At 33.8% G+C, this 24655-nt stretch overlaps 3 protein-coding genes and 3 long non-coding RNA genes across 7 annotated transcripts in view; 5 read left to right on the top strand and 1 right to left on the bottom strand.

The window, feature by feature from the left end:
- The window catches only part of LOC105768548 (receptor-like protein 7), a 29980-nt gene extending 22644 nt beyond the window's left edge, over window positions 1–7336 (top strand). The window contains exon 2 of one of the 2 annotated variants that reach the window (XM_052630622.1): window positions 4590–7336. In XM_052630622.1, coding sequence (XP_052486582.1) covers window positions 4590–7056 — 2467 coding nt within the window. In that variant the 3' untranslated portion in view covers window positions 7057–7336. Of the gene's footprint in view, window positions 1–3884 lie in introns of those variants that run through there. The other variant, XM_052630621.1, reaches the window with a different exon arrangement.
- LOC128041198 (uncharacterized) overlaps window positions 1–11271 on the bottom strand; it is a 78688-nt gene extending 67417 nt beyond the window's left edge. Inside the window, exon 1 of the long non-coding RNA XR_008195863.1 lies at window positions 11184–11271. This is a non-coding gene — a long non-coding RNA (uncharacterized LOC128041198). The remainder of the gene's footprint in view (window positions 1–11183) is intronic.
- Window positions 1–14200, top strand: part of LOC128041196 (receptor-like protein Cf-9 homolog) — an 81889-nt gene extending 67689 nt beyond the window's left edge. Inside the window, exon 2 of the mRNA XM_052630619.1 lies at window positions 13576–14200. Coding sequence (XP_052486579.1) covers window positions 13576–13942 — 367 coding nt within the window. The 3' untranslated portion in view covers window positions 13943–14200. The remainder of the gene's footprint in view (window positions 1–13575) is intronic.
- Window positions 961–2717, top strand: LOC105768552 (uncharacterized). Its single transcript, XR_001125858.2, has 2 exons — window positions 961–1165; window positions 2074–2717. It is a non-coding gene; the product is annotated as an uncharacterized LOC105768552 (long non-coding RNA).
- Window positions 14201–18657: 4457 nt separating the features above from the next.
- On the top strand, window positions 18658–20050 carry LOC128041390 (uncharacterized). The gene is made up of 2 exons (XR_008196396.1): window positions 18658–19056; window positions 19440–20050. It is a non-coding gene; the product is annotated as an uncharacterized LOC128041390 (long non-coding RNA).
- A 2695-nt stretch (window positions 20051–22745) lies between these two features.
- On the top strand, window positions 22746–23511 carry LOC105768538 (dirigent protein 4). The gene has a single exon (XM_012588498.2). The coding sequence runs from the start codon at window positions 22815–22817 to the stop codon at window positions 23343–23345; it is 531 nt and encodes a 176-aa protein (XP_012443952.1). The 5' UTR covers window positions 22746–22814; the 3' UTR covers window positions 23346–23511.
- The last annotated feature ends 1144 nt before the right edge of the window (window positions 23512–24655 follow it).

The following is a 24655-nucleotide window of genomic DNA, read 5'->3' as shown; positions in this document are numbered from 1 at the left end:
GTTCCTGGAGCTAATAGGCTTGCAAGTCCCTGTGGTTAGGATTCCAAATGTGATGAAGGAATTTGCAATCTAAAATGTTGCATCAACATCTTTATCATTTGGATAAAACATTTCTACTATAATAGGCTTGCAAGTTCCTTGCTGAGAATTGAAATCCTAAGTTTGCACAATGTTTTTTCCAGCAAGGATCTCCTGACAATGTGCTTCCTGGTGATTTCTTAGGGTGCAGGTACTGTTATTGACAACAAAGTATGCCTTCAAAAGAATAATGATTTTTATAATCATCAATCAACAAAAACAGAAAAAAATTATTAAGATAATTGTAATATCAAACATTATACATATGTACTCATAATTAAGGATTTTAATCCAACATTATATTCATAAGCATTAATCAATTTATTTGCTGCAGCAAACCTTAACATTAGAAAACAAAATCTAGTTCCAAATGGATTAATAAAAATACTTGTTACACATATTGGGTTTTGCTATTTAGAGCTATCTTTATTTGTTAATTTCATGTATGAAATTTGAAAACAAAAATTTGATCAATGATTTTATGAAAATAATAATTATTTTTTAGATATTAGGTGATTTAACTAATTATTACAACGATAAGCCTTATTACGGTGAATGATGTATTAATTCAACATGAATCATGACCATGCGCGTAACACCCCAAAATAAGGTTTAAGAGTTTCGAGTGTATTTTAGGAATTTTAGCCTATATGTACTCAAAATTTCGTAAGGTTAGTATTCGATAATGTTTTCGACAATGGCTATTAGGGAATTGAGCCGATTTCTGAAAATGAGTTTTAAATACCTAAAATTTAGAAAAAGGACTAATTTGTAACAAAGTTAAAATAGTGAGCACTTAGATTGCAGTTTTACCAATGCTTTAAATTGAACCTAATAAACCCCATTCCCTGTTCTATTTCACAATAGTTACTCTCCAAAGTTTGCTATTGCCGTCCTTTGCTATTCCCTTGATCTTTCAATTAATTTTTATTCCCAAACCATAGTACTTTGATTTCTTATAATTCCCAAGTCAATTACCTTCATAAATCTCCAAGAAAAACACTCAAAAACGCCATAGATTTCATCATCTTCTTCAATTGTGGGTTTTTCAAATATACTTCAAAACTCGTTTAATCTTTCATCAAAGGTAACCATTTACTTTCTCATTAGTTTTTAATGTTATCTAGACTTTAAAATTGAGATTTTAGTTATGAAATTGCATGTTTTAATTTAAACCTAAAAATTGGGTCATTAATGGTGGAATTCGAGATTGTGGATGAAAATGTGATTTAAAAGTGTTTTTCAACTTGTTTTAACTTAATTAGAAGTTTTTAAAATTACTTCTAAGTTTCATTATAGATTTCCGTGTTTTAATGAATTTTCATTATTATGGTCAAAATTTGTCGAAAATGTTATACCTTGAAACTTGTAGTTTTGTGTGGTTTAAAGATTGGAGTTTAGCTATAAATGAATATGGGGGATGACTGAAACTTGTTTCATGTGAAAATGTTTAAGTGTAGATTGATATATTTGCATTTTAAGTTCGTCATGCTAAAGGGTTTGGTTACATTAGAAGGTAGCTTAGGCTTTTATTTTGGTTAGTTTAAGTGGGTCCTTGGCTGTCATTTGACTGTGAGTATTGTGTGATTGTCACGTGTGAAGCCTCGGATTCATTAAAGCCTTCTACGAGTTAGAGGAAGAGCTAGTTTGAGCTCTCGATTCATTGTGGTTTGAAATTGTTGCTCGTAGATGTTTCATTGTTTAATTGATGAGAATTTAGTGGTAGCCTAAATTCCTACTCTAAATTCCAAGAGTAAGTGAGAGTAAGTTTTCTCGCGCATATGATTAAATGTGATATATGTACGCTTGTGAAATTGTGAAATTATGAATATATATGAGATTGCTATGACATATGTTATAAGCTTATGATGACTAATGTGAAAGTGAATATGAGGGTGTGTTTTTCATGCCATGTGACAGTGTTTATAACGGTGGTATCCCCACTTCAATAGGGAATTTGACGAGTCTTGAATGGTTGGACCTATATTCAAACAGGTTGTCAGGGACAATTCGAAATAGATTTGCAGATCTGGCATTTCTTTCGTCCTTCAATGTTTCTGAAAATCAACTCCATGGTCAGATTCCTCAAGGCAAACAGTTCAACACATATGGAAATGATTCATATGAAGGAAACTAGGGATTATGTGGATTTCCGGTCTCAAAAGGTTGCAACATCATTGAGCCACCACCTCCAAATGTGCTTGGAAAAGATGGTTCAAAATCAAACATCTCTTTTGGTTGGAAATTGGTGTTGATAGGTTATGGATGCGGAGTAGTGTTTGGAATGGTCGTGAGATATGTTGTTTTCCAAATTGGTAAGCCAAAATGGTTGGTGAATTTGGTTGAAATCCAACATGAGAAGAAGCGAAGAAGAAAGTCAAAGGATGGCAGTCGCAGCAATGGACGAAGAAGGATCTAGTTAGTGGAAATGATGTTCAAGTGTGTATGTTGTATCTTCATAATTTCTTGTTTTGAAGTCTGTCAAATTTTTTTCCTATGGAGAAAGGTTGCATTGCAATGCATCTGTCTTTATTTTTGTAACAATTCATCTATATTTCATTGCATTACAAAATGTAACATTTTGTATGGTTCAACTATTTATGTATTCTTTCATGACTTTCATTTTTTAGTCTCAATAATCTCTGCATCCAAGATTTTGTCAGTAAAAAGCATAGTTCTATGGCCCTGACTTCAATTTTATCAAATTAAATCATTTTCAACTTATTCAAATAATATTCAAAATAAATATTTATCACTTTCAACTTAATTAAACATAAATTTATATTTTAATGTACGAAATTAACAATTAAGTTTAATTAAGTAAATTAAGCTTAATTAAAACTAAAACATGATTAATTAAAATATAAATAAGCTTTATGAAATAAACTCAAGTAAACAATGAAAACATAACAAAATTTATCTAAACACCAAAAAAAATTAACTATTTCAGAAACAAAAATTATCTTCTAACCATTTTTCAAAAATTACTTTCTAAAAATCATTTTTTAAAAATTATTTTTAGTGAAACAAAGGAGTGTTAGTCCATATTGTAAATTATTTTGTGGGAGTGGAATTCTTGTACATTATGCTGCAAATGACTGAAATTTCCTTACTGATAGTCGATCAAGTTTGGTTGACAGTGATAGGCAGCAAGACCAAGTGAAGTGAATAGATATTGTAGTCTTGGTATTTGAACCAGACTAATTAGTCTATTTTGAAATTGCTAAACAATGTTGATGCGAGTTTAGGTAAAATTGGTGATCCCATCTCCTTAGTAGTTTCTTTATGAAAGTAGCTGCTTTCACACTGCAAACATGGATAGTTTGTGGTGGAGGATGATGAATCATTTCACAATCAAACACACTATTTTTAAAAACAAAATTAATACATGTTTTTTTTTATTGGCTTAAGGCAGTAAAAAACTTTTAAATTTTTCAAAGAAAAAATAATTAAAAAATCTAGCAGTCTTTTTACTCTAACGTAGTGAATAGAGCACAATTTTGTTCTTTTGTGTGAAAAAGAATTTTCACATTAATTAACTTTGGTTGACAAGACATTCTTTTAAATGTTATAGGAAAGAAGACTAAGTCAATCTACTTTGTAATTTCATCAATTTTAAATTTTTAGTTGTTTTGGAAGCTGAAATGAAATACAAGATTTTGTTAAAAAAAACAGAATGAAAAATATATGGTAAAAGGAAGACTAAGTGGTTGTTGATGATGGTGAAAAATACAAAATTTTTGAAAATCTAATATCCATAGCTTTTCAATGTAAAAGAAAAAAAAAAAAATACTGTAACACCAATGTTGTGGTACTATTTGTTGCCTACAAATACCATTCCTATCCTTCTTCTTCCTCTACAAACATAACATGGCCCCCTATCTCTTTCTCTGCCTATTCCTCTTCTTTCCCCATCTTTATGCTTCTTTTTCTTCTTCAGGATCTCACTCCTGCTCTTCCCTAATCCAGTTTAAGGACTCTTTTTCCATAACAGAGGATGTTTCTTCTTATTGCAATGATTATGCTGGCCTTAAATCTTATCCCAAGACAAATTCATGGAAGGAGGGTACAGATTGCTGCTCATGGGATGGGGTCACTTGTGACCACCTAAATGCTCATGTTATTGCCCTTGACTTGAGCTGCAGTTGGCTATATGGCAACTTCCCTTCCAATACCACTCTCTTCCTTCTTCCTCACCTTCAAAAACTCAACCTTGCCTACAATGATTTTAATCTTTCCAAAATTCCATCCGAGTTCGGTCGGTTTACAAGCCTATTCTACCTCAACCTTTCTTATACAGGGTTTGCAGGAGAAGTCCCATCCCAAGTCTCCCACCTGTCAAAATTGGTTTCACTTGATCTCTCCTTTTGGGCTAATGTACTAACAATTGACAAACATGCTCTGGAGGGACTTGTTCACAACCTAACCGAGGTCAGACATCTGTTTTTGGATGGAATCAACATGACTTCTGTTAATGCTCATGTCTTCATGAATCTATCCTCTTCTCTAAGGTCTCTCAGTCTTGCTGGTTGTGATTTGCAAGGAAAATTCCCAAAAAACATTTTTGATTTGCCAAACCTCAATCTCCTCAACTTGGGAGGCAACCAAAACCTCAATCTTGATCCTTTGAAGTTGAATCGGAGCAGCAATCTCGAACATTTGGATCTGTCGTGGATGTCCTTCTCTACAGAATTCATTGATTCGGTTGATAATCTACAGGCCTTAAAGTACTTCGATCTATCAGGAAATTCTTTCTTTCAAGGATTGTCTGTCTCAATCACAAATTTATCATCTTTGGAGTACTTGATTCTTAGAGGCGCAAATTTTTTTGGAGGATTGCCTGACTCGATGGGGAATCTTGTGTCCTTGAAGTTTTTAGATCTCTCCTATTCCAACTTATCAGGACCGGTTCCAAAATCACTTGGAAACCTCTTGCAACTCACTCATTTAGACTTGGGATCAAATAAATTGAGTGGACAAATTCCATTGTCAATTCTAAACCTAACGCAGTTGGAATACTTGGAAATATCTGAAAATTCTTTAGAAGGTTCTCTTCCAGATGAGGTAACCGCTGTTCCGAATCTAATATATTTAGTCTTATTTGACAATGTACTCAATGGAACACTTCCGTCATGGTTGTATACTGCTCCCTCCTTAAAGGGTATAATTCTCTCTCAAAATCAATTCAGTGGGCATATCAAAGAATTCCAAACCAAATCACTAGAATATTTAGATCTAGAAAATAATAAACTCCAAGGTCCTCTTCCATCTTCAATATTCCAACTTCTCAATCTTACCTGGCTCCTTTTATCCTCAAATAATCTTAGTGGTGTCATAGAGTTTCGCATGTTCTCAAACGTTCCAAATCTAAAACATCTCGACCTTTCATATAACAGCCTATCCTTAACATCTAATGCTACATCTAGTGTTAATCATATATTGCCTAATGTTACAGACTTACTTTTGTCATCTTGCAATCTTAGTGAATTCCCCCAATTTTTAAAAGGGCTTAAAAGTTTGGAAAGCTTAGACCTCTCTTGCAACAAAATTGAAGGCAAGATTCCACAGTGGATGCAAGAGGTGGGGAATGGCTCTTTGACTTACTTAAACGTATCTCACAACTCTTTGACAGAAGTTGAGCACTTTCCATGGAAGAATATTGAAGTTCTTGACTTAAGCTCCAATTTGATCAGTGGAAATCTTCCGATTCCAGCTTCGACCATCAATTTCTTTTTGATCTCAAATAACAGTTTGAATGGAGAGGTCTCTTCTTTAATCTGCAATGCCACTTCTCTTCGAGTTCTTGATTTGTCCCACAATAACTTGAGTGGAACAATTCCGCGATGTTTTGGAAATTTGAGCAACAGCCTTGAATTCTTGAATCTGAAGAAGAACAAGTTCTATGGGACGATTCCTCCAAATTTTGCACAGGGATGCCGATTGACTAATTTCAACTTAAATGGAAATCTGTTAGAAGGGCCATTGACACCATCCATCCTTAATTGTAGAGGTCTAGAAGTGCTAGATCTTGGTAACAACAAGATCAATGATACATTTCCTCATTGGTTGGGAAGTCTTCCATATTTGCAAGTTCTTGTATTGAAGTCAAACCATATGCATGGTTCCTTGCGTGTCAATAGCTCCAAGTCTAGCCCTTTTTTCTCTAAAATCCAAATTTTTGACCTCTCAAGTAATTATTTTTCTGGACCCCTACCAGTGAGATACATCAACAGCTTCAAGGCTATCATAGATCTAGAGAAGATTGGGAGTACAATGTCGTACATGGGGGTGTATGTTCAGAGAGGTAGTGGCTTCTATACCTATTCCATTGGAATTGTTATGAAAGGACAATATATGGAATTGGTGAAAATTTTCACCATGTGGATGATCATTGATCTATCAAACAATCAGTTTGAAGGGGGTATTCCAAAGGTTTTTGGGAAGCTTAACTTACTGAAAGGGCTCAACCTTTCTCATAATAACCTTAGTGGTGGTATCCCCACCTCAATAGGGAATTTGACAAGTCTTGAATGGTTGGACCTATCTTCAAACAGGTTGTCTGGGACGATTCCAAATAGATTGGCAGATCTGCCTTTTCTTTCGTCCTTCAATGTTTCTGAAAATCAACTCCATGGTCAGATTCCTCAAGGCAAACAGTTCAACACATTTGGAAATGATTCATATGAAGGAAATAAGGGACTATGTGGATTTCCGGTCTCGAAAGGTTGCAACATCATTGAGCCAGCACCTCCAAATGTGCTTGAAAAAGATGGCTCAAAATCAAACATTGCTTTTGGTTGGAAAGTGGTGTTGATAGGCTATGGATGCGGAGTGGTGTTCGGAATGTCCGTGGGATATGTTGTTTTCGAAACTGGTAAGCCGAAATGGTTGGTGAATTTGGTTGAAAACCAACAAGAGAAGAGGCGAAGAAGAAAGTCAAAGAAAGGCAATCGAAGCGATAGACGAAGAAGGATCTAATTACTGCAAATGATGTTTAAGAATTAGTGTTGTATTTTCATAATTTCTTGTTCTGTAGACCGTTTTGCCTTTGGTGAAGGGTTGCATTGGTATGTGTCTGTATTTATTATTGTACCAATTCCTCTGTCTTTCATTGCATTTCGTACTATCTGTAATGGTTTGTTTGAGTGTGACATTTTGTATGGTGGTGTTGTTTATGTCTTCTTTCATGACTTACAATTTAGTCTCGATAATCTTTGCTACTGCTCAGTAAAGGAGAAAGGAGAACAAAATGTCTCAATGATCTCTGTTGTATTTTCATAATTCTTTTAGAAGTTAGCAGTAAAAGGTTTGGTTATATGGAGACGGTAATAGTATATAGCAGAGTTGAAGGAATGATGTAATGAATGGAAACATGGAACAATGCAGACTGTAAAAGGGTACATATAGGTTGCTTTAATTGGTGGTGTAAAGTCCTTATTTCCTCTAGTTAAGCTTATTAATTGAATTGGTGATTCAAAGATGCATGAATTTCTAGCTAGCAGTCTGCTTGCCATCTCATTGGCAAACCTATATACAGTGGGTGGTTTCTCAGCAAATTTGGATTGTTTGTGGTTGAGGACACTTACACACACACACACATTTTGTGGCCATGTAAGTGTTATATGGAACTTAAAATTGATTAACATAGCACTCGTACAAGTGAGAATTTAATAAGACATTTGAAGAGTGTTATGTAATTTGCAACGCTAGAAAGGAATCAAATTAAAGCAAAAAGAAGTTTAAAGGGACCAAGGATGAAATTTTACCAAAACTGAAACGCTACAAAGTTTGGCTAAAACAACATAAATTAATTACTGAAAAATGTAAACTTATCAGAAATGCAAAAAACAAAATAGAAAAAGGATCCTTCCACAAAATACAATAATAAAATGCAAATCTATTGTATCAAACACTGAATACTTAATGGATTACCAGAAATACAATACTTCCACAACAAAAGATCAACTATGTGAAGAATGAATACAACTAATTTTTACCATACAACACCCATTATCAGAAATCCACCAATCCACATGTGATGTGTGAACAATGATAGTTGTGTACCGTAGTCAGTAGTTAGATATGGATAAGGGGACATGGAATACGTATGGTGATCTACAACAATGGTTAAAGAGCCTAACATAACTAAATTAAGAGATCATTGAGCATGCCATGTTGTTGTTACGATTTCATATAGTTCTTTATGTCCTTGGCCTATGAATGGACTTCTATAGCCTCTAAAATATCTTTTAGGCTATGTCCATTGCCCCAATTGGTCTTATACATGTGACGTACTATTAGGAAAGGAATTGTAATAGCTAAATGATGGTGTGCAATATCAGTCAACCATGGACCCCCCAATCATTGGATTTAATCATCCACGAAAAGTAAGAAATTTTGCATATTTTGACCAATTCAAGGTAAAAAATGGAGTTGTTCCCTCATCAAAACTAGGATAAAGTTGAGCCAAAAGATCATGATTCAATAAAAATTCATGGGGAAGTGAGATCTCTTTAGAGTCTACTAAAGCATTTAAAAATTGGTTTATTGGTAAAGAGACATGTACTTGATGCCCTGCCCAAGAAAGGGAAACAAGCCCCAGTAACCTTGCTAAATGGTGATTCAACATAAATTCTACATCTTGGAACCAAGCCAATTTTGGGTTCGCTTTGTGATAATAGAACCAACAAGCAAAACACATTAAGTCCGCAAAGACCAATGCACCGATTGTGGTACAATAGAATTGTAATTCACTAGTTATTCTAGATGCTCGTCAAATTTGAAAAAAAAAAACTCAGAGGTTATTTGTACTCCTCGGAAGCCCCAACCCATATCGCCATTCAAGATTTCTTAGCCCACTATTAGCCAAACCACCTAGGTGCTAGGTCCAGTGTGAGTAAGACCGCTAAGCCCCTTTCCATTTGCTGGAACTTGAAATTGTTCAACTTTTTTGATAATAAGTTTACGGGAAAACTAGGTTTCTCTCCCCTGTATTGCAAGAATTTAATCCATACTAGCACGGAGGAACGAGATGAAGATGAAGATCAATTGGAGGTGGAGGTGAAGAAGAGAAAGAGCTAGAATCCTTTTCGTAACTAACACCCACTGGGTTGTGGCACACATTCGGGCAAACAACGCCGGTGTTTCTTTTTTTTATTTTTATTTTTCTCATGTAAATCGTCATTTAATTTGTTAATGATCAATTTGTATTGTATTAAAAATTTTCATCCACAATGTGTTTATTCCAATTTTAACAAAAAAGTATTTTCGACTATATTTTACAACAATAATGTATACTTATTTACAATCTAAAAAAAATAAAAAATTATTTCCATTGTATTCTACTGTATTTTAGTGCATGTACTCTTTTAACTTTTGGTATTTCAATATTCAAAGATCTGATTTGATTATTTTATTTTGTGTTCTGTTGTGTGACATAGAGGTAGTGATAAGCCCCAAAATAGTTCCACTTGGCACATCTCCATACATTCAAACATACCAAAATCTGCAGGCAAGCAATACAAGACAAGTTCCAGCCACTTCAACATTTGGCTCCTGTTCATTACCAACAGAAAAAAAAAACATTTTTTTACATTTAATTGGAGGTCAAAAACACATAAAAAGACAACCTGACAGCTAGTATTTCACCCAATCTTCGCAACATGTCTGTGTGCGTGCAGATCCTTTACTTTCCAGAATCCTTTAACGCATATTCTATTATAAAATCACAGATTACTATTTAAATGATAAATAAATTATTTAAAGTATGAAGATATACATGTTTTTTTATTGGCTTAAGGTGTAAAATACCCTCAAATTTTTTCAAAAAAAAAAAATTAAATCCTCCTCTTTTTCTTTACACTCAATTAAGCACTTAAACTTTTAAATTGCATAAAAAATACTCTCAAACTTCTTCAAAAAAGTAATTAAACCCTTATTTTTTCCCACTCAATTGGGTACTTAAACTTTTACATCATGTTTTTGGGTGATTTAACGAATCATACAAGTTTAAAGACTAAAAGAGACGGAAAAAAAAAAGAAAAGCTAAAATCACTTTTTGTTTGTAAAGTTAAAAATGCCAAATAAATCATTATATCTTTTTAGTTTTAATATTTTACTTGATTAAAAGAGAAATAATTAACGAATGAAAACTAGCTATTCCCAAATAAATTTATCAAAATTTATAACAAATGAGATTTTAGATTTGAATTATGAGGTTGTAAATATATAAACACATTTTTATGGAATCGGTGGATTAAAATTTTAACAGTCTTATTCCTCAAACGTAGTGAATAGAGCACAATTTTATTCTTTCGTTTGGAAAAGAATCTCCACATTAATTAGCTTTGGTTGACAGGCAAGTGAACAGATACACATTCTTTAGTGTTATAGGGAAGAAGACTAAGTCAATCTTAATTTTTTTAGTTGTTTAAGGAGTTCAAAAGAAATACAAGATTTTGCTAAAAAAAAAATCTAACTTTAAGAATGAAAAATAATGGTAAAAAGAAGACTAAGTGGTTGTTGATGATTGTGAAAAATACAAAATTTTTAAAAATCTAATATCCATATCTTTTCAATGTAAAAGAAATAAAAGACTGTAACAGCAATGTTGTGGTATTATTTGTTGCCTATAAATGCCATTCCTATCCTTCATCTTCCTCTACAACCATAACATGGCCCCCTATCTCTTTCTCTGCCTATTCCTCTTCTTTCCCCATTTTTATGCTTCTTCTTCAGGATCTCACTCCTGCTCTCACCACGAAGCTGCTTCTCTAATCCAGTTCAAGAATTCATTTTCGATCACTCAGACAGACCACGCTGCTTTGTATTGCGATGAGATTGCTGGCCATAAATCTTATCCCAAGACAAATTCATGGAAGGAGGGTACAGATTGCTGCTCATGGGATGGAGTCACTTGTGACCACCTAAATGCTCATGTTATTGCCCTTGACTTGAGCTGCAGTTGGCTATATGGCAACTTCCCTTCCAATACAACTCTCTTCCTTCTTCCTCACCTTCAAAAATTCAACCTTGCCTACAATGATTTTAATCATTCCAAAATTCCATCCGAGTTCGGTCGGTTTACAAGCCTATTCTACCTCAACCTTTCCAATACATTGTTTGCAGGAGAAGTCCCATCCCAAGTCTCCCACCTGTCGAAATTGGTTTCACTTGATCTCTCCTTTTGGGCTAATGTACTAACAATTGACAAACATGCTCTGGAGGGACTTGTTCACAACCTAACCGAGGTCAGACATCTGTTTTTGGATGGAATGGACATGTCTTCTGTTAATGCTCATGTCTTCATGAATCTATCCTCTTCTCTAAGGTCTCTCAGTCTTGCTGGTTGTGATTTGCAAGGAAAATTCCCAAAAAACATTTTTGATTTGCCAAACCTCAATCTCCTCAACTTGGGAGGCAACCAAAACCTCAATCTTGATCCTTTGAAGTTCAATCGGAGCAGCAATCTTGAACATTTGGATCTGTCGTCCATGTCCTCCTCTACAGAATTCATTGATTCAGTTGATAATCTACAGGCCCTAAAGTACTTAGATCTATCAGGAAATTCTTTCGTTCAAGGATTGCCAGTCTCAATCACAAACTTATCATCTTTGGAGCAATTGATAATTTCAGGCGCAAATATTTTTGGAGAATTGCCTGACTCGATGGGGAATCTTGTGTCCTTGAAGTTTTTAGTTCTCTCCCAGTCCAACTTATCAGGACCGGTTCCAAGATCATTGAGGAACCTCTTGCAACTCACTCATTTAGACTTATCGCAGAACCAATTGAGTGGAGAAATTCCAAGTTCGTTGGGGAACCTCTTGCAACTCACTTATTTAGACTTGTGGCAGAACCAATTGAGGGGACAAATTCCAAGATCATTGGGGAACCTCTTGCAACTCACTCATTTAGAATTGGGATGGAACAAATTGAGTGGACAAATTCCATTGTCAATTCTAAACCTAACGCAGCTGGAATACTTGGCAATATATAACAATTCTTTAGAAGGTTCCATTCCAGATGAGGTAACCGCTTTTCCTAATCTAATATATTTAGACTTATATGACAATTTTCTCAATGGAACACTTCCGTCATGGTTGTATACTGCTCCCTCCTTAAAGGATATAGATCTCTCTCAAAATCAATTCAGTGGGCATATCAAAGAATTCCAATCCAAATCACTAGAATATTTATATCTAAACAATAATAAACTCCAAGGTCCTTTTCCATCTTCAATATTCCAACTTCTCAATCTTACCGAACTCGTTTTATCCTCAAATAATCTTAGTGGTGTCATAGAGTTTCGCATGTTCTCAAACCTACAAATCTAGAAATTCTCGACCTTTCATATAACAGCCTATCCTTAACATCTAATACTACTTCTACTGTAAATCTTGCAAGCTTATTTTTGTCATCTTGCAATCTTAGTGAATTCCCCCAATTTTTGAAAGGGCTTAAAAGTTTGAAAAGCTTAGACCTCTCTTGCAACAGAATTGAAGGTAAGATTCCACAGTGGATGCAAGAGGTGGGGAATGGCTTTTTGGCTTACTTAAATGTATCTCATAACTCTTTGGCAGAAGTTGAGCACTTTCCATGGAAGAATATTGAAGCTCTCGACTTAAGCTCCAATTTGATCCGTGGAAATCTTCCGATTCCAGCTTCGAAGATCAGTGTCTTCCTGATCTCAAATAATAGTTTCAATGGAGAGGTCTCTTCTTTAATCTGCAATCTCACTTCTCTTCGAATTCTTGATTTGTCCCACAATAACTTGAGTGGAACAATTCCGCAATGTTTTGGAAATTTAAGCAACAGCCTTCAATTCTTGAATCTGAAGAAGAACAAGTTCTATGGGACGATTCCTCCAACATTTGCAAAGGGATGCCAATTGAGTGATTTCAACTTAAATGGAAATCTGTTAGAAGGGCCTTTGACACCATCCATCCTTAATTGTAATGGTCTGGAAGTGCTAGATCTTGGTAACAACAAGATCAACGATACATTTCCTCATTGGTTGGGAAGTCTTCCACAGCTACAAGTTCTTGTATTGAAGTCAAATCATATGCATGGTTCCTTGCGTGTCAATAGCTCCAAGTCTAGCCCTTTTTTCTCTAAAATCCAAATTTTTGACCTCTCAAGTAACTATTTTTCTGGACCCCTACCAGTGAGATACATCAACAGCTTCAATGCTATCATCAATCTCAAGAAAAAAGGTAGTGCAAGGCCATACATGGGTGTGCAAGATTTTACTGGTGGCTTCTATACCTATTCCATTGGAATTGTTATGAAAGGACAATATATGGAATTGGTGAAAATTTTCACCTTGTGGATGATCATTGATCTGTCAAACAATCAGTTTGAAGGGGGTATTCCAAAGGTTATTGGGAAGCTTAACTTACTGAAAGGGCTCAACCTTTCTCATAATAACCTTAATGGTGGTATCCCCACCTCAATAGGGAATTTGACGAATCTTGAATGGTTGGACCTATCTTCAAACAGGTTGTCTGGGACGATTCCAAATAGATTGGCAGATCTGCCATTTCTTTCGTCCTTAAATGTTTCTGAAAATCAACTCCATGGTCAGATTCCTCAAGGAAAACAATTCAACACATTTGGAAATGATTCATATGAAGCGAATAAGGGACTCTGTGGGTTTCCGGTCTCGAAAGGTTGCAACATCATTGAGCCAGCACCTCCAAATGTGCTTGAAAAAGATGGCTCAAAATCAAACATTCCTTTTGGTTGGAAAGTGGTGTTGATAGGTTATGGATGCGGAGTGGTGTTCGGAATGTCCGTGGGATATGTTGTTTTCCAAACTGGTAAGCCGAAATGGTTGGGAATTTGGTTGAAAACCAACAAGAGATGAGGCGAAGAAGAATGTCAAAGAAAGGCCATCGAAGCAATAGACGAAGAAGGATCTAATTACTGCAAATGATGTTCAAGAATTAGTGTTGCATTTTCATAGTTTCTTGTTCTGTAGACCGTTTTGCCTATGGTGAAGGGTTGCATTGGTACGTGTCTGTCTTTATTATCGTACCAATTCCTCTGTCTTTCATTGCATTTCGTACTATCTGTAATGGTTTGTTTGAGTGTAACATTTTGTATGGTGGAGTTGTTTATGTCTTCTTTCATGACTTTCAATTTAGTCTCGATAATCTTTGCTACTGCTCAGTAAAGGAGAAAGGAGAACAAAATGTGTCAATGATCTCTGTTGTATTGTCATAATTTTTTTACAAGTTAGCCGTAAAAGGTTTGGTTATAAGGAGAAAGTAATAATATATAGCAGAGTGGAAGGAATGATGGAATGAATTGAAACATGGAACAATGCAGACTGTAAAAGGGTACATATAGGTTGCTTTAATTGCTAAAATGGAAATAGTAATATTCATTCCAAGCAATACAAAATTTGCAGTGGAATTCATATCTTTTAGGTAGCTTCATTGAGGGTATAATCAAGTTAGAATTTGCAGTCTTAATTTGTGAGGAATTCATATGAATGTAGTGGATGCTGCAAATTGTTGTTGATTTGTGTGGAATGATTGGACATTCTTCTGCAATTGCTAGAAATTGGTGTTGTTATTATGGAGTTCAAAGGTTAATATTTGATGCTTGCAGATTTGACGTGGAATGTAGATGAACTGAAGGCTGTTTTAACTTTTGTCTTATAAGCTATATATGAACATTGCTTGTGGATTAATTAATTAATCCATGTGTATGTTTTATTTATTCAAATGATTAATAGCTAATTTAATCCATGTGTATGTTTTATTTATTCAAACGATTAATAGTTTAAAAATTTTAGTTTTAATTTTAAGATATTTTTAGATTTATACATATTTAATTATTTTTATATTTTTTGATTTAAATGAAGTTGCATATGTATGCATGTTAGCAAAGTTAATAGATATTAATTTTTCATCTGATAAACAATGTAAGTTTAAGAGTTATTTGATAAACAATGTAGGTTTAAGGGCTAAAAAGATGAAAAATTTTAATATATGTTTTATTTTAAATTTTAAAATTTAAAAATCAATTAATTGTTCATATGATATCGATATGTATGTCTTGTCAATAAAGTTAACAAATGTTAATTTTTTTATCCATTTTGGGATGATTTGATAAATAACACAAATTTAAAAGCTCAAAAAGGCGAAATATTAAATGAAGAGTTAAAATGACTTTTAAAAAAAAAATTGAAGGACCATAGAAGATGCAGTTTACCGGATAGTTTTCTTGCAGTTAATAGAAAATGACATATTTAATGACCAAATTTTTGATCTCTCAAGTAATTATTTTTCTGGACCTCTACCAGTGAGATACATCAACAGCTTCAAGGGTATCATAAATCTAGAGAAGATTGGGAGTACAATGTCGTACATGGGGGTGTATGTTCAGAGAGGTAGTGGCTTCTATACCTATTCCATTGGAATTGTTATGAAAGGACAATATATGGAATTGGTGAAAATTTTCACCTTGTGGATGATCATTGATCTATCAAACAATCAGTTTGAAGGGGGTATTCCAAAGGTTTTTGGGAAGCTTAACTTACTGAAAGGGCTCAACCTTTCTCATACTAACCTTAATGGTGATATCCCAACCTCATTAGGGAATTTGACAAGTCTTGAATGGTTGGACCTATCTTCAAACAGGTTGTCTGGGACGATTCCAAATAGATTGGCAGATCTGCCATTTCCTTCGTCCTTAAATGTTTCTGAAAATCAACTCCATGGTCAGATTCCTCAAGGAAAACAATTCAACACATTTGGAAATGATTCATATGAAGGAAATAAGGGACTATGTGGATTTCCGGTCTCGAAAGGTTGCAACATCATTGAGGCAGCACCTCCAAATGTGCTTGAAAAAGATTGCTCAAAATCAAACATTGCTTTTGGTTGGAAAGTGGTGTTGATAGGTTATGGATGCGGAGTAGTGTTCATTACCAAAAGAAAAAAAAAACATTTTTTATATTTAAATGAAGGTCAAAAACACATAAAAAGACAACCGGACAGCTAGTAGGGGTGAGCAAAACTCGATTCGACTCGAAAAAATCGAAAAAAATTTTGAATTTCGAGTTAAACGAATCGAGTTATTCGAGTTAATCGAGTTATTCGAATCAACTCGAATATTTTTTCAATTCGAGTTCGAATCGAGTTGAGTTTTCAATTGAATAACTCGAATAATTCAATATCAAACTATAATATTTTACATTTTTAACCCGAACTCCCAAACCTTTTTACTTTTCCCTCAAAACTTTTACTCATTCCCACTTTCCCCCCCAAAACTTTTACTCCTCCTCCCAACCCCCAATCTACCCAAAATCCATTTCCCACCAAAATTTTACTCTTCCATTTATTTTTTCTCAAAATTTTACTCCCAAAAACCCTCAAAACCTTTTATTTTCCCCCAAAATTTTTACTCTCTCCCACTTTTCCCCTAAAACTTTTATTTCCTTCTCATCCCACCTCCCATCTATCCCAAACTAGAGGTGTTCATGGGCCGGGCGGCCCGGCCCGAAATATGGGAGGGTTTGGGTAAAAATATAGGCCCGAAATATGGGCTTGGGCAAAAAAATGAGGCCCGATTAAAAAATGGGCCGGGCCTTGGGCACAACTTTTTTGGCCCGGGCCCGGCCCGGCCCGAATAATAAATATTTTTATTTTTTATTTTTTAACTTTAAAATACTTTTAAAATACTTTTTTTAATTTTTGTAATTTTAAAAATTTTTTAAAATACTTTTTTTAATTTTTATTTTAATTTTTAAAATAAATTTTGGTATTTATTTAAAAAACGGGCCGGGGCCGGGCCCGGGCTTATGAATTTTTTCCCGAGCCGGGCCTGGGCAAAATTCTAGGCCCATATTTGGGCGGGCCGGCCTAGGACCCGGCCGAATTTTTTTCAGGCCCGCCCGCCCATGAACACCTCTATCCCAAACCCTCCCCTCCAATTTTTTAATATTTTCCTCCAAAATTTTACTCCCTATTTACTTTCCTCAAACTTTTATTCGCAAAACTTTTATTTTTCCCTAAACTTTTACTTCTCACCCTTTACTCTCAAATAAAAAATCAAAATTATTCAAAAAATCACTAAACATAAATAGTAATAATTTTATTTATATCTACTATTTATATTATTAAATTAAATTTCATATTTTATATTATTTATATTATTGAATTGTTTAGTCATATTGAATATTTATATTAAAATTGAATTATTAATTATGCCATAAAATATTCGTGTTAAAATTTTAAATTGGTATCAATTTCACATTTTATTTTAAAATAACTTTTATTAAAAAATCATATTTTTACGCTTAATATATTTTTAATTCTAAAATACATAGTGACAAGAATCAAGATAATTGAAACAACTAAGCAAGCAAAGAAGCTAACCAATATATAAAAAATTAATAAATAAATTAGGAAGTGATGAAAGTTAATAAAAAATTTGATTAAGGTGGACAAATTTTATTACGATGGGTGATAATGGTTATAAGGACCCAAAATTATTTTTTAAAATTTAACTCGAACAAATATATTCGATTCGATTCGATTCGAATTCCATCTCACTCGACTCGATTCGAGAAAACTTCAAATAAAGTTAGGATGATAAAATGAGATTCGAAAACTCGATTAACTCGAAAATTTTCGATTCGATTCGATTCGATTCGATTCGACCGAATGCTCACCCCTAACAGCTAGTATTTCACTTAATCTTCACAACATGTCTGTGTGCGTGCAGATCCTTAACTTTCTAGAATCCTTTAACGCATATTCTATTATAAAATCACAGATTACTATTTAAATGATAAATAAATTATTTAAAGTATGAAAATATACATCTAAAATTATTTAAACAAATCTTTTGTTTAGTATTGGATATTATAATTTGTTTCACTTTTCAACTGCTGTTGTTGTTGCCTATAAATACCGTTCTCCATCATCTTACTCTAAAAACATAACATGGCCTCCTTACTCTTTCTCTGCCTATTTCTCTTCTTTCCCCATCTTTATGCTTCTTCTTCAGGATCTCACTCCTGCTCTCACCCTGAAGCTGCTTCCCTATCCAGCTAAAGAATTCTTTTTCCATCACTCTGACAATGCTTCCCGCTTTGTATTGCGATGAGATTGCTGGCCTTAAATCTTATCCCAAGACAAATTCATGGAAGGAGGGTACAGATTGCTGCTCATGGGATGGGGTCAGTTGTGATCACCTTAATGCTCATGTTATTGCCCTTTGTTCAAAGGTGGCAACACAGCAGCAACATGCAAGAAACCATGCAACACAGCTGCAGCATGCAAGTAACCAGGAACACAGCTGAAGCATGGTAATGTCCATGGTGTAATTCGACTGTAGAGTCTTTGCACAGTTGACTTTTTGCTAGCTTATGTTGTAATCATTTTTATTTGATCAGCTAAGATTTAATTGTGTGCTTAGCTGATTTGGTAGTTACTTAGGTTGTCATTAAGCTGATGTAATAGCTTAGATACTTGCACAAGCAAGCTTTGTTTTCTTTCAATGTAATTTTTGAACTACTTATGTATTTGTTTTTACTCATTTTTAAGTAATGAAGTTAAGCTTTGTTCTTCATCATCAAGCTTTTGTTTTTGCTTCTGTTTTTCATTTTTCAAACACAAAAACTTTGTTTTGCTCCTTGCTGTTAATCGAAAATTCCAACACCCTTGACTTGAGCTGCAGTTGGCTTTTTGGCAACTTCCCTTAAATAACAGTCTCTTCCTTCTTCCTCACCTTCAAAAACTCAATCTTGCCTTCAATAATTTTAATCAGTCAAAAATTCCATCTGAGTTTGGTCGATTTACAGGCCTACTCTACCTCAACCTTTCTCATACAGGGTTTGTAGGAGTAGTCCCATCGCAAGTCTCCCACCTGTCAAAGTTGGTCTCGCTTGATCTCTCTTGGATTGATGAACAATTAACAATTGACAAATATGCTCTGGAGGGACTTGTTCACAACCTAACCGAGGTAAGACATCTTTTCTTGGATGGAATCGACATGTCTTCTATTAATCCTCATGTCTTCATGAATCTATCATCTTCTCTAAGGTCGCTCAGTCTTGATAGTTGTGATTTGCAAGGAAAATTCCCAAAAAACATTTTTGATTTCCCAAACCTCAATTTGCTCAACTTGCGAGGCAACCGAAACCTCAATCTTGATCTTTTGAAGTTCGACCGGAGCAGCAATCTTGAACATTTAGATCTGTCGAGGATGTCCTTCTCTACAGAATGGATTAATTCAATTGATAATCTAGGCCTTAAAGTACTTAGGTCTATCAGGAAATTCTTTCTTTCAAGGATTGTTTGTCTCAATCACAATTTTATCATCTTTGGAGGACTTGATTATTTCAGATCCATATTTTTTTGGAGGATTGCCTGAGTCAATAGGGAATCTTGTATCCTTGAAGTTTTTGGATCTCTCCCATTCCAACTTATCAGGACCAATTCCAAGATCATTGGGAAACCTCTTGCAACTCACTCATTTAAACTTGGGACGGAACAAATTGAGTGGACAAATTCCATTGTCAATTCTAAACCTAACGCAGCTGGAATACTTGAAAATAGCTGGAAATTCATTAGAAGGTTCCATTCCAGATGAGGTAACCACTTTTCTTTATCTAATATCTTTAGACTTAACAAACAATTTACTGAATGGAACACTTCCATCATGGTTGTATTTTGCTCTCTCCTTAAAGACAATATATCTCTCTCAAAATCAATTCAGTGGGAATATCAAAGAATTCCAATCCAAATCACTAGAATATTTATATCTAAAAAATAATAAACTCCAAGGTCCTCTTCCATCTTCAATATTCCAACTTCTCAATCTTACCAAGCTGATTTTATCCTCAAATAATCTTACTGGTGTCATAGAGTTTAGTCTCAATAATATCTGCTTTCAAGACTTTGTCAGTAAAAGCTTACTTATGTGGGCATAATAATATAATGAATTAAAACATCAATTGGTTGATCAGTTGTCATTATTTACTTTAGTTAGCTTATTAATTGGTGGATGAAATTTCTAGCAGTCTTCCTGCTCATCTCATCATCTTTTTCTCGAGTTAAGCATATTCAAAACTATAAAATTTTCTTCTTTGCATGGAAAATGATTTGGCATTCTGCAAATTTCCACAATGCTTGTGGATTACCATTGGTTATTTTTTTTTCTCAGTCAAGAAAAATAATGTAAAACCGAGAAAGACGTTGGAACTACCAACATCTTTCAAGGACAACATGAATACAGTAGTATTACTACTAGCAACCAAAGACAAAATCCTCTGAACAACTAGAGCTATAGTACATTAAACAAAATTCACCATAAAGCTTTAAAAAAAAAAAAAAGATCTCGATATACCAGCTTTCACCAAGCATCCTCCATACCATTACCTTGCCTGTGAATATCTTCGAACTAAAATTGAGCCAACTAGTTAGTGCCACAGTCGATATCCCCCAACAATTTCCGTAACTACCATGGTCTATAATTTCTATTCATAAGCCATTCCGGTTTTGTTTGTAAATCATGTTATACTTTGACTATGGAATGTTCTATTGTTTAATTCAATGTTTAAAGTTGAATCTATATGTGACAAGCGTTGTTATCTGCTCTAGCATCCTATAACTCAAGTTCGGCGACTGGGTTAGGGATATTACACCGTTACATTTTTATTCCTTTTGTTGTAGACTCCATGTCTGCTTTTCAGTAAGCATAAATAGCCAATCTCCAACATCGGTGGTCTAGTGATTGATGATCCTTCCATAGCTTGCAACTATCAACACCAGGAATCTCCACTAGAAATGTTAAGTAGGAGGCCATGATACCAATTGTTGACTTGAAATAGTTGCTAAGTAACAAGAAAAGTACGAGCAAAAATAACTGTAGTAGTAGGCACTTCGGCAAGCACTATGATAACACAAAGTCAAATAGGGGATTTTCGAAGATTATATCTTTCATCATTAACTTCTCCCCTTGAGAACTTAGTTTGTAAAATCACAACACAAAAGATTTTACCATCAAGTGTACTCTTACAAATAATGTTCCTCACTCGAACAAATAAGTGCTCTCAAAATTAATTTATCAACTTGTACAAGTCCCTCAATTAGAATTTTGATATTTGCCACAATCCCTATTAAACAGCGGCTAAATCAACCGGATACAATATAATTATAAAACCAAATTCACAAATGGTGTTATTTGAACATCTTACATAGGCCATTTTTTTATGGAGGGGATTATTTTCCTTTTCAGAATTAAATCCATGATGGTATTTAAACCAAAAAAACTCTTTTTTTAATGGTATTTAAAATATTTTTAAAAAGTATAAATTATAAAAAGTATAAATTAAATTTAAGAAAATAAATATTTTTTATTTTATAGTGGGATCTTGTGAATTAAATAAAAATTATTCTAAGTAATTTTGGTTAAAATTGAGTATAACGTTTGAAATTCATATATACTAGCTCTCAATCCACCTAACAGTCCTCAACAGCCACAAAGCAAACGGGGATACGCAAGGGCCTGGCCCCCCTCAAATGATAAATTATCAATTTAGTTCCTTGAATTTTTTAAAATTATAAGTTAATTTAATGGTAAAATTTTGTTTTATCCTCCTAAAGTTGAAAAAAATTCAATTTAATCTTTTAAAATTATAAACTAGCAATCATATACGAAGATAAAATTGTATTCTAATCCCTTTAAAATTTTATAATTTAATTTTGATCCTCAAAATAAACTTATAACTTCGTCCTTGATTCCCAAACAATCCTATAATGCAGACAGAACTTGAGCTTGTTGTGATCGCAAGAAGAGTAAAAAGAAAGTTCATATCAAACAAACATTTGTTAGAAGAAGATAAAATAATTTATAAAACCAGGACGTCAATCAGATGTAATATATAACACCAAATAAATTAAAGTCAATGGACAATGTCCCATTCAGAAGAAAATAAAACCTCAAGTGGAGGAAACTTCCAATCTAAAATTAATTTACAACAAATGGAACATTTAGTTTATGGACAGAATGGTGTTTAAAACCTTGACCATTCTAATTTTTATGTGAAGAAATTCTTATTTATTCAATTATTTTGTAGAATTAAATTTTACGAGGAGTAGCTGCTCCATTTGATCAAGGACAATATTAGAATGAAGTTATTTGGTCTGAAGGGAATTGCAGCATATACATGGCAGAAAAGTTTATGAAGGTTGGGAAATTCTAGAATTGATCTTCACATATAGGGAGATCCCTATAATATTGATTTTCATATATAGGGAGATTGCAGTATATACAAATTGAAATTCATGTATACTGTCATCATGACACAATACTTATTCTCAATCCACTTAGTTTTCTTAGGTAGATACATAAAATCGAAAAAGAAAAACGTAGGGGAGGACAACTTCCAATCTAAAATTAATTTAAAGCAATTGGATCATTTAATTTTATAGACAGAATGGTGTTGACAACGCTGACCAGTCTAATTATTACGTAAAGTCAACCGTATTTATCCAAGTATTCGTAGACCAAGTTTGTGTTGCCTTGTCTTGTTTTGTTTTTTATATTACTAGTCAGAAATCAAGTTGGTATTACATAAAATGTTTTGGACAATAAATTATTTTCATGTCTGCGGGTATTTTCAGTATAAATGTGTCTGTTTTGTTAACAAAAATGAAGCAACAAATCTATAGCTTTCATCTACATTTCGCCCCAGAAATTAAAGTAAAGCAGAGACAATGAGAGGAACATTGATGTTGAGTTGGGCTCTGATCATCTGCCTCTCCCTAGTAGCAGTGCAGAGCCAATACTACTCGGAGACCCTACCATATCGTCCCAGGCCAGTTAAGGTCACCAATCTTCACTTCTTTATGCACGAATTTACGGGTATTACAGCAGTCCAGGTAGCCCAAGTTAACATCACAAGCAGCGACAATAATTCATCAGTGCCATTTGCCTCCCTAGTTGCCGTTAATGATCCCCTCAGGACTGGTCCTGAGCCTGACTCGGAGCTGATTGGAAATGTTCAGGGTATTGCGCTCCTGGCTGGAACAAATGCATCAAGCACGCAATACATAGATTTTGGATTCAATACCGGTAAGTTTAACGGCAGCTCTCTAAGCGTATTTTCAAGGGGAGAACCTGGGCTTGCGGTGGTCGGAGGAAGAGGACGATTCATGATGGCAACAGGGGTTGCACTATTTAACCCTATCCTTATAAATGCCACCAATGTCATCATTGAATTTAACGTTACTGTAATTCATTACTAAGATGTTATCTACAGATTGTGAAAAAGTCATATCATTCTGTCACGCTTGATTAGAATAAATGTATGAGATATATATCTTCATCTGATTAAAAGTTTAAATTCTCATACTTGATCATTGTATTTTATCATTATATTACAAATAAAGATTAAATTCTTAGCTACAAAAATTTATCTTCATCTCTAATAGAGATTGGTTTATGCAAAAATTTGAAAAGTTTGTTTACAAGGAAACAATTACAACGAAGCAACAAGTTTTCTGGACTCTTTGGCCTCGACTACAGCAAAGCCATCATGAAAACTTAAAGAAACTAAAGTGGAAACCGGTGTGTTTGATTCCTTCGCGTTTGAGTATTCGACATGTTTACTTTGCTCAATATATCATAACTAATATATTCAGACGAATAAAACTTGAGATGTTGGAATGACTTCAATTCCCAAGAAATGATTTAGATCACCAACATCTAAACTGGAAATTCTCTCGGCCAAAGTTTGAATAAAGTTAGAGAGAAAAGCTTTATTATTTTCATTGATTCCAAATTTTGTCTGATTCGATAAATCTGGGTTCAGAGATACTTAAGCCTCTAATATATCGAAGTATAATATCAAATTTAGCTATCAAACTCAATTTGGTTTTTCTTCTTTTTTTTTTTACTTAAAATTGAGCCTCAACTTTTTAACCAAAAGGAGCCAACCTTTTAAATGAGTTGAATAATTAATTTTAATGAAAATATTAATTAAAACGTGAACTTCTTAAATATCATAGCCGCATGGTAATTCACATGTACGTCATGCTACTTTTTTGAGTTTTATGAATATTTTTATAAATTTTATTATTATTGTTTTTAAAAAATAAAACTATTAGTTGACATAGCATATAAAACAAAAACGATTTGACGCTTTTTAAAAGGTTAACGGTCAAATAGAGCTAAAAAATAGAATAAGGGCCAAAATGACAATATTTAAATGTTGAAGACTAAATTTGATATTATACCTTAAATCAACCCTTCGAACTTAATTCCAGACTCAGTTAAATATTTGGGATAAACTGATATTTCAAATAAATTAAGATGAGGCTTTGGTTAAATTTAACAAAAGATAAATCACAATTATGAAAAGTTAAACTTCCTAATTTCCAACCATATAACTTTTCAGCTTACTACAATTTCTTTCTTTTCATACAAATTTTCACTTTTAGTTTTCTCAAAAATCTTAACTCGAAATGGAATAAAAAGACAAATAAAAATACTCTTGTTTCGAAGATGTTGTTTAGCAATTGACATTTCTATTTAACTCTAAGATCACTTTGTTGAC

This window comes from Gossypium raimondii, chromosome 5 (assembly GCF_025698545.1).
Source record: "Gossypium raimondii isolate GPD5lz chromosome 5, ASM2569854v1, whole genome shotgun sequence".
Taxonomy (NCBI): domain Eukaryota; kingdom Viridiplantae; phylum Streptophyta; class Magnoliopsida; order Malvales; family Malvaceae; genus Gossypium; species Gossypium raimondii.
The sequence above is the reverse complement of the archived record's forward strand: the minus strand, read 5'-3'. Positions and strand labels throughout refer to the sequence as shown.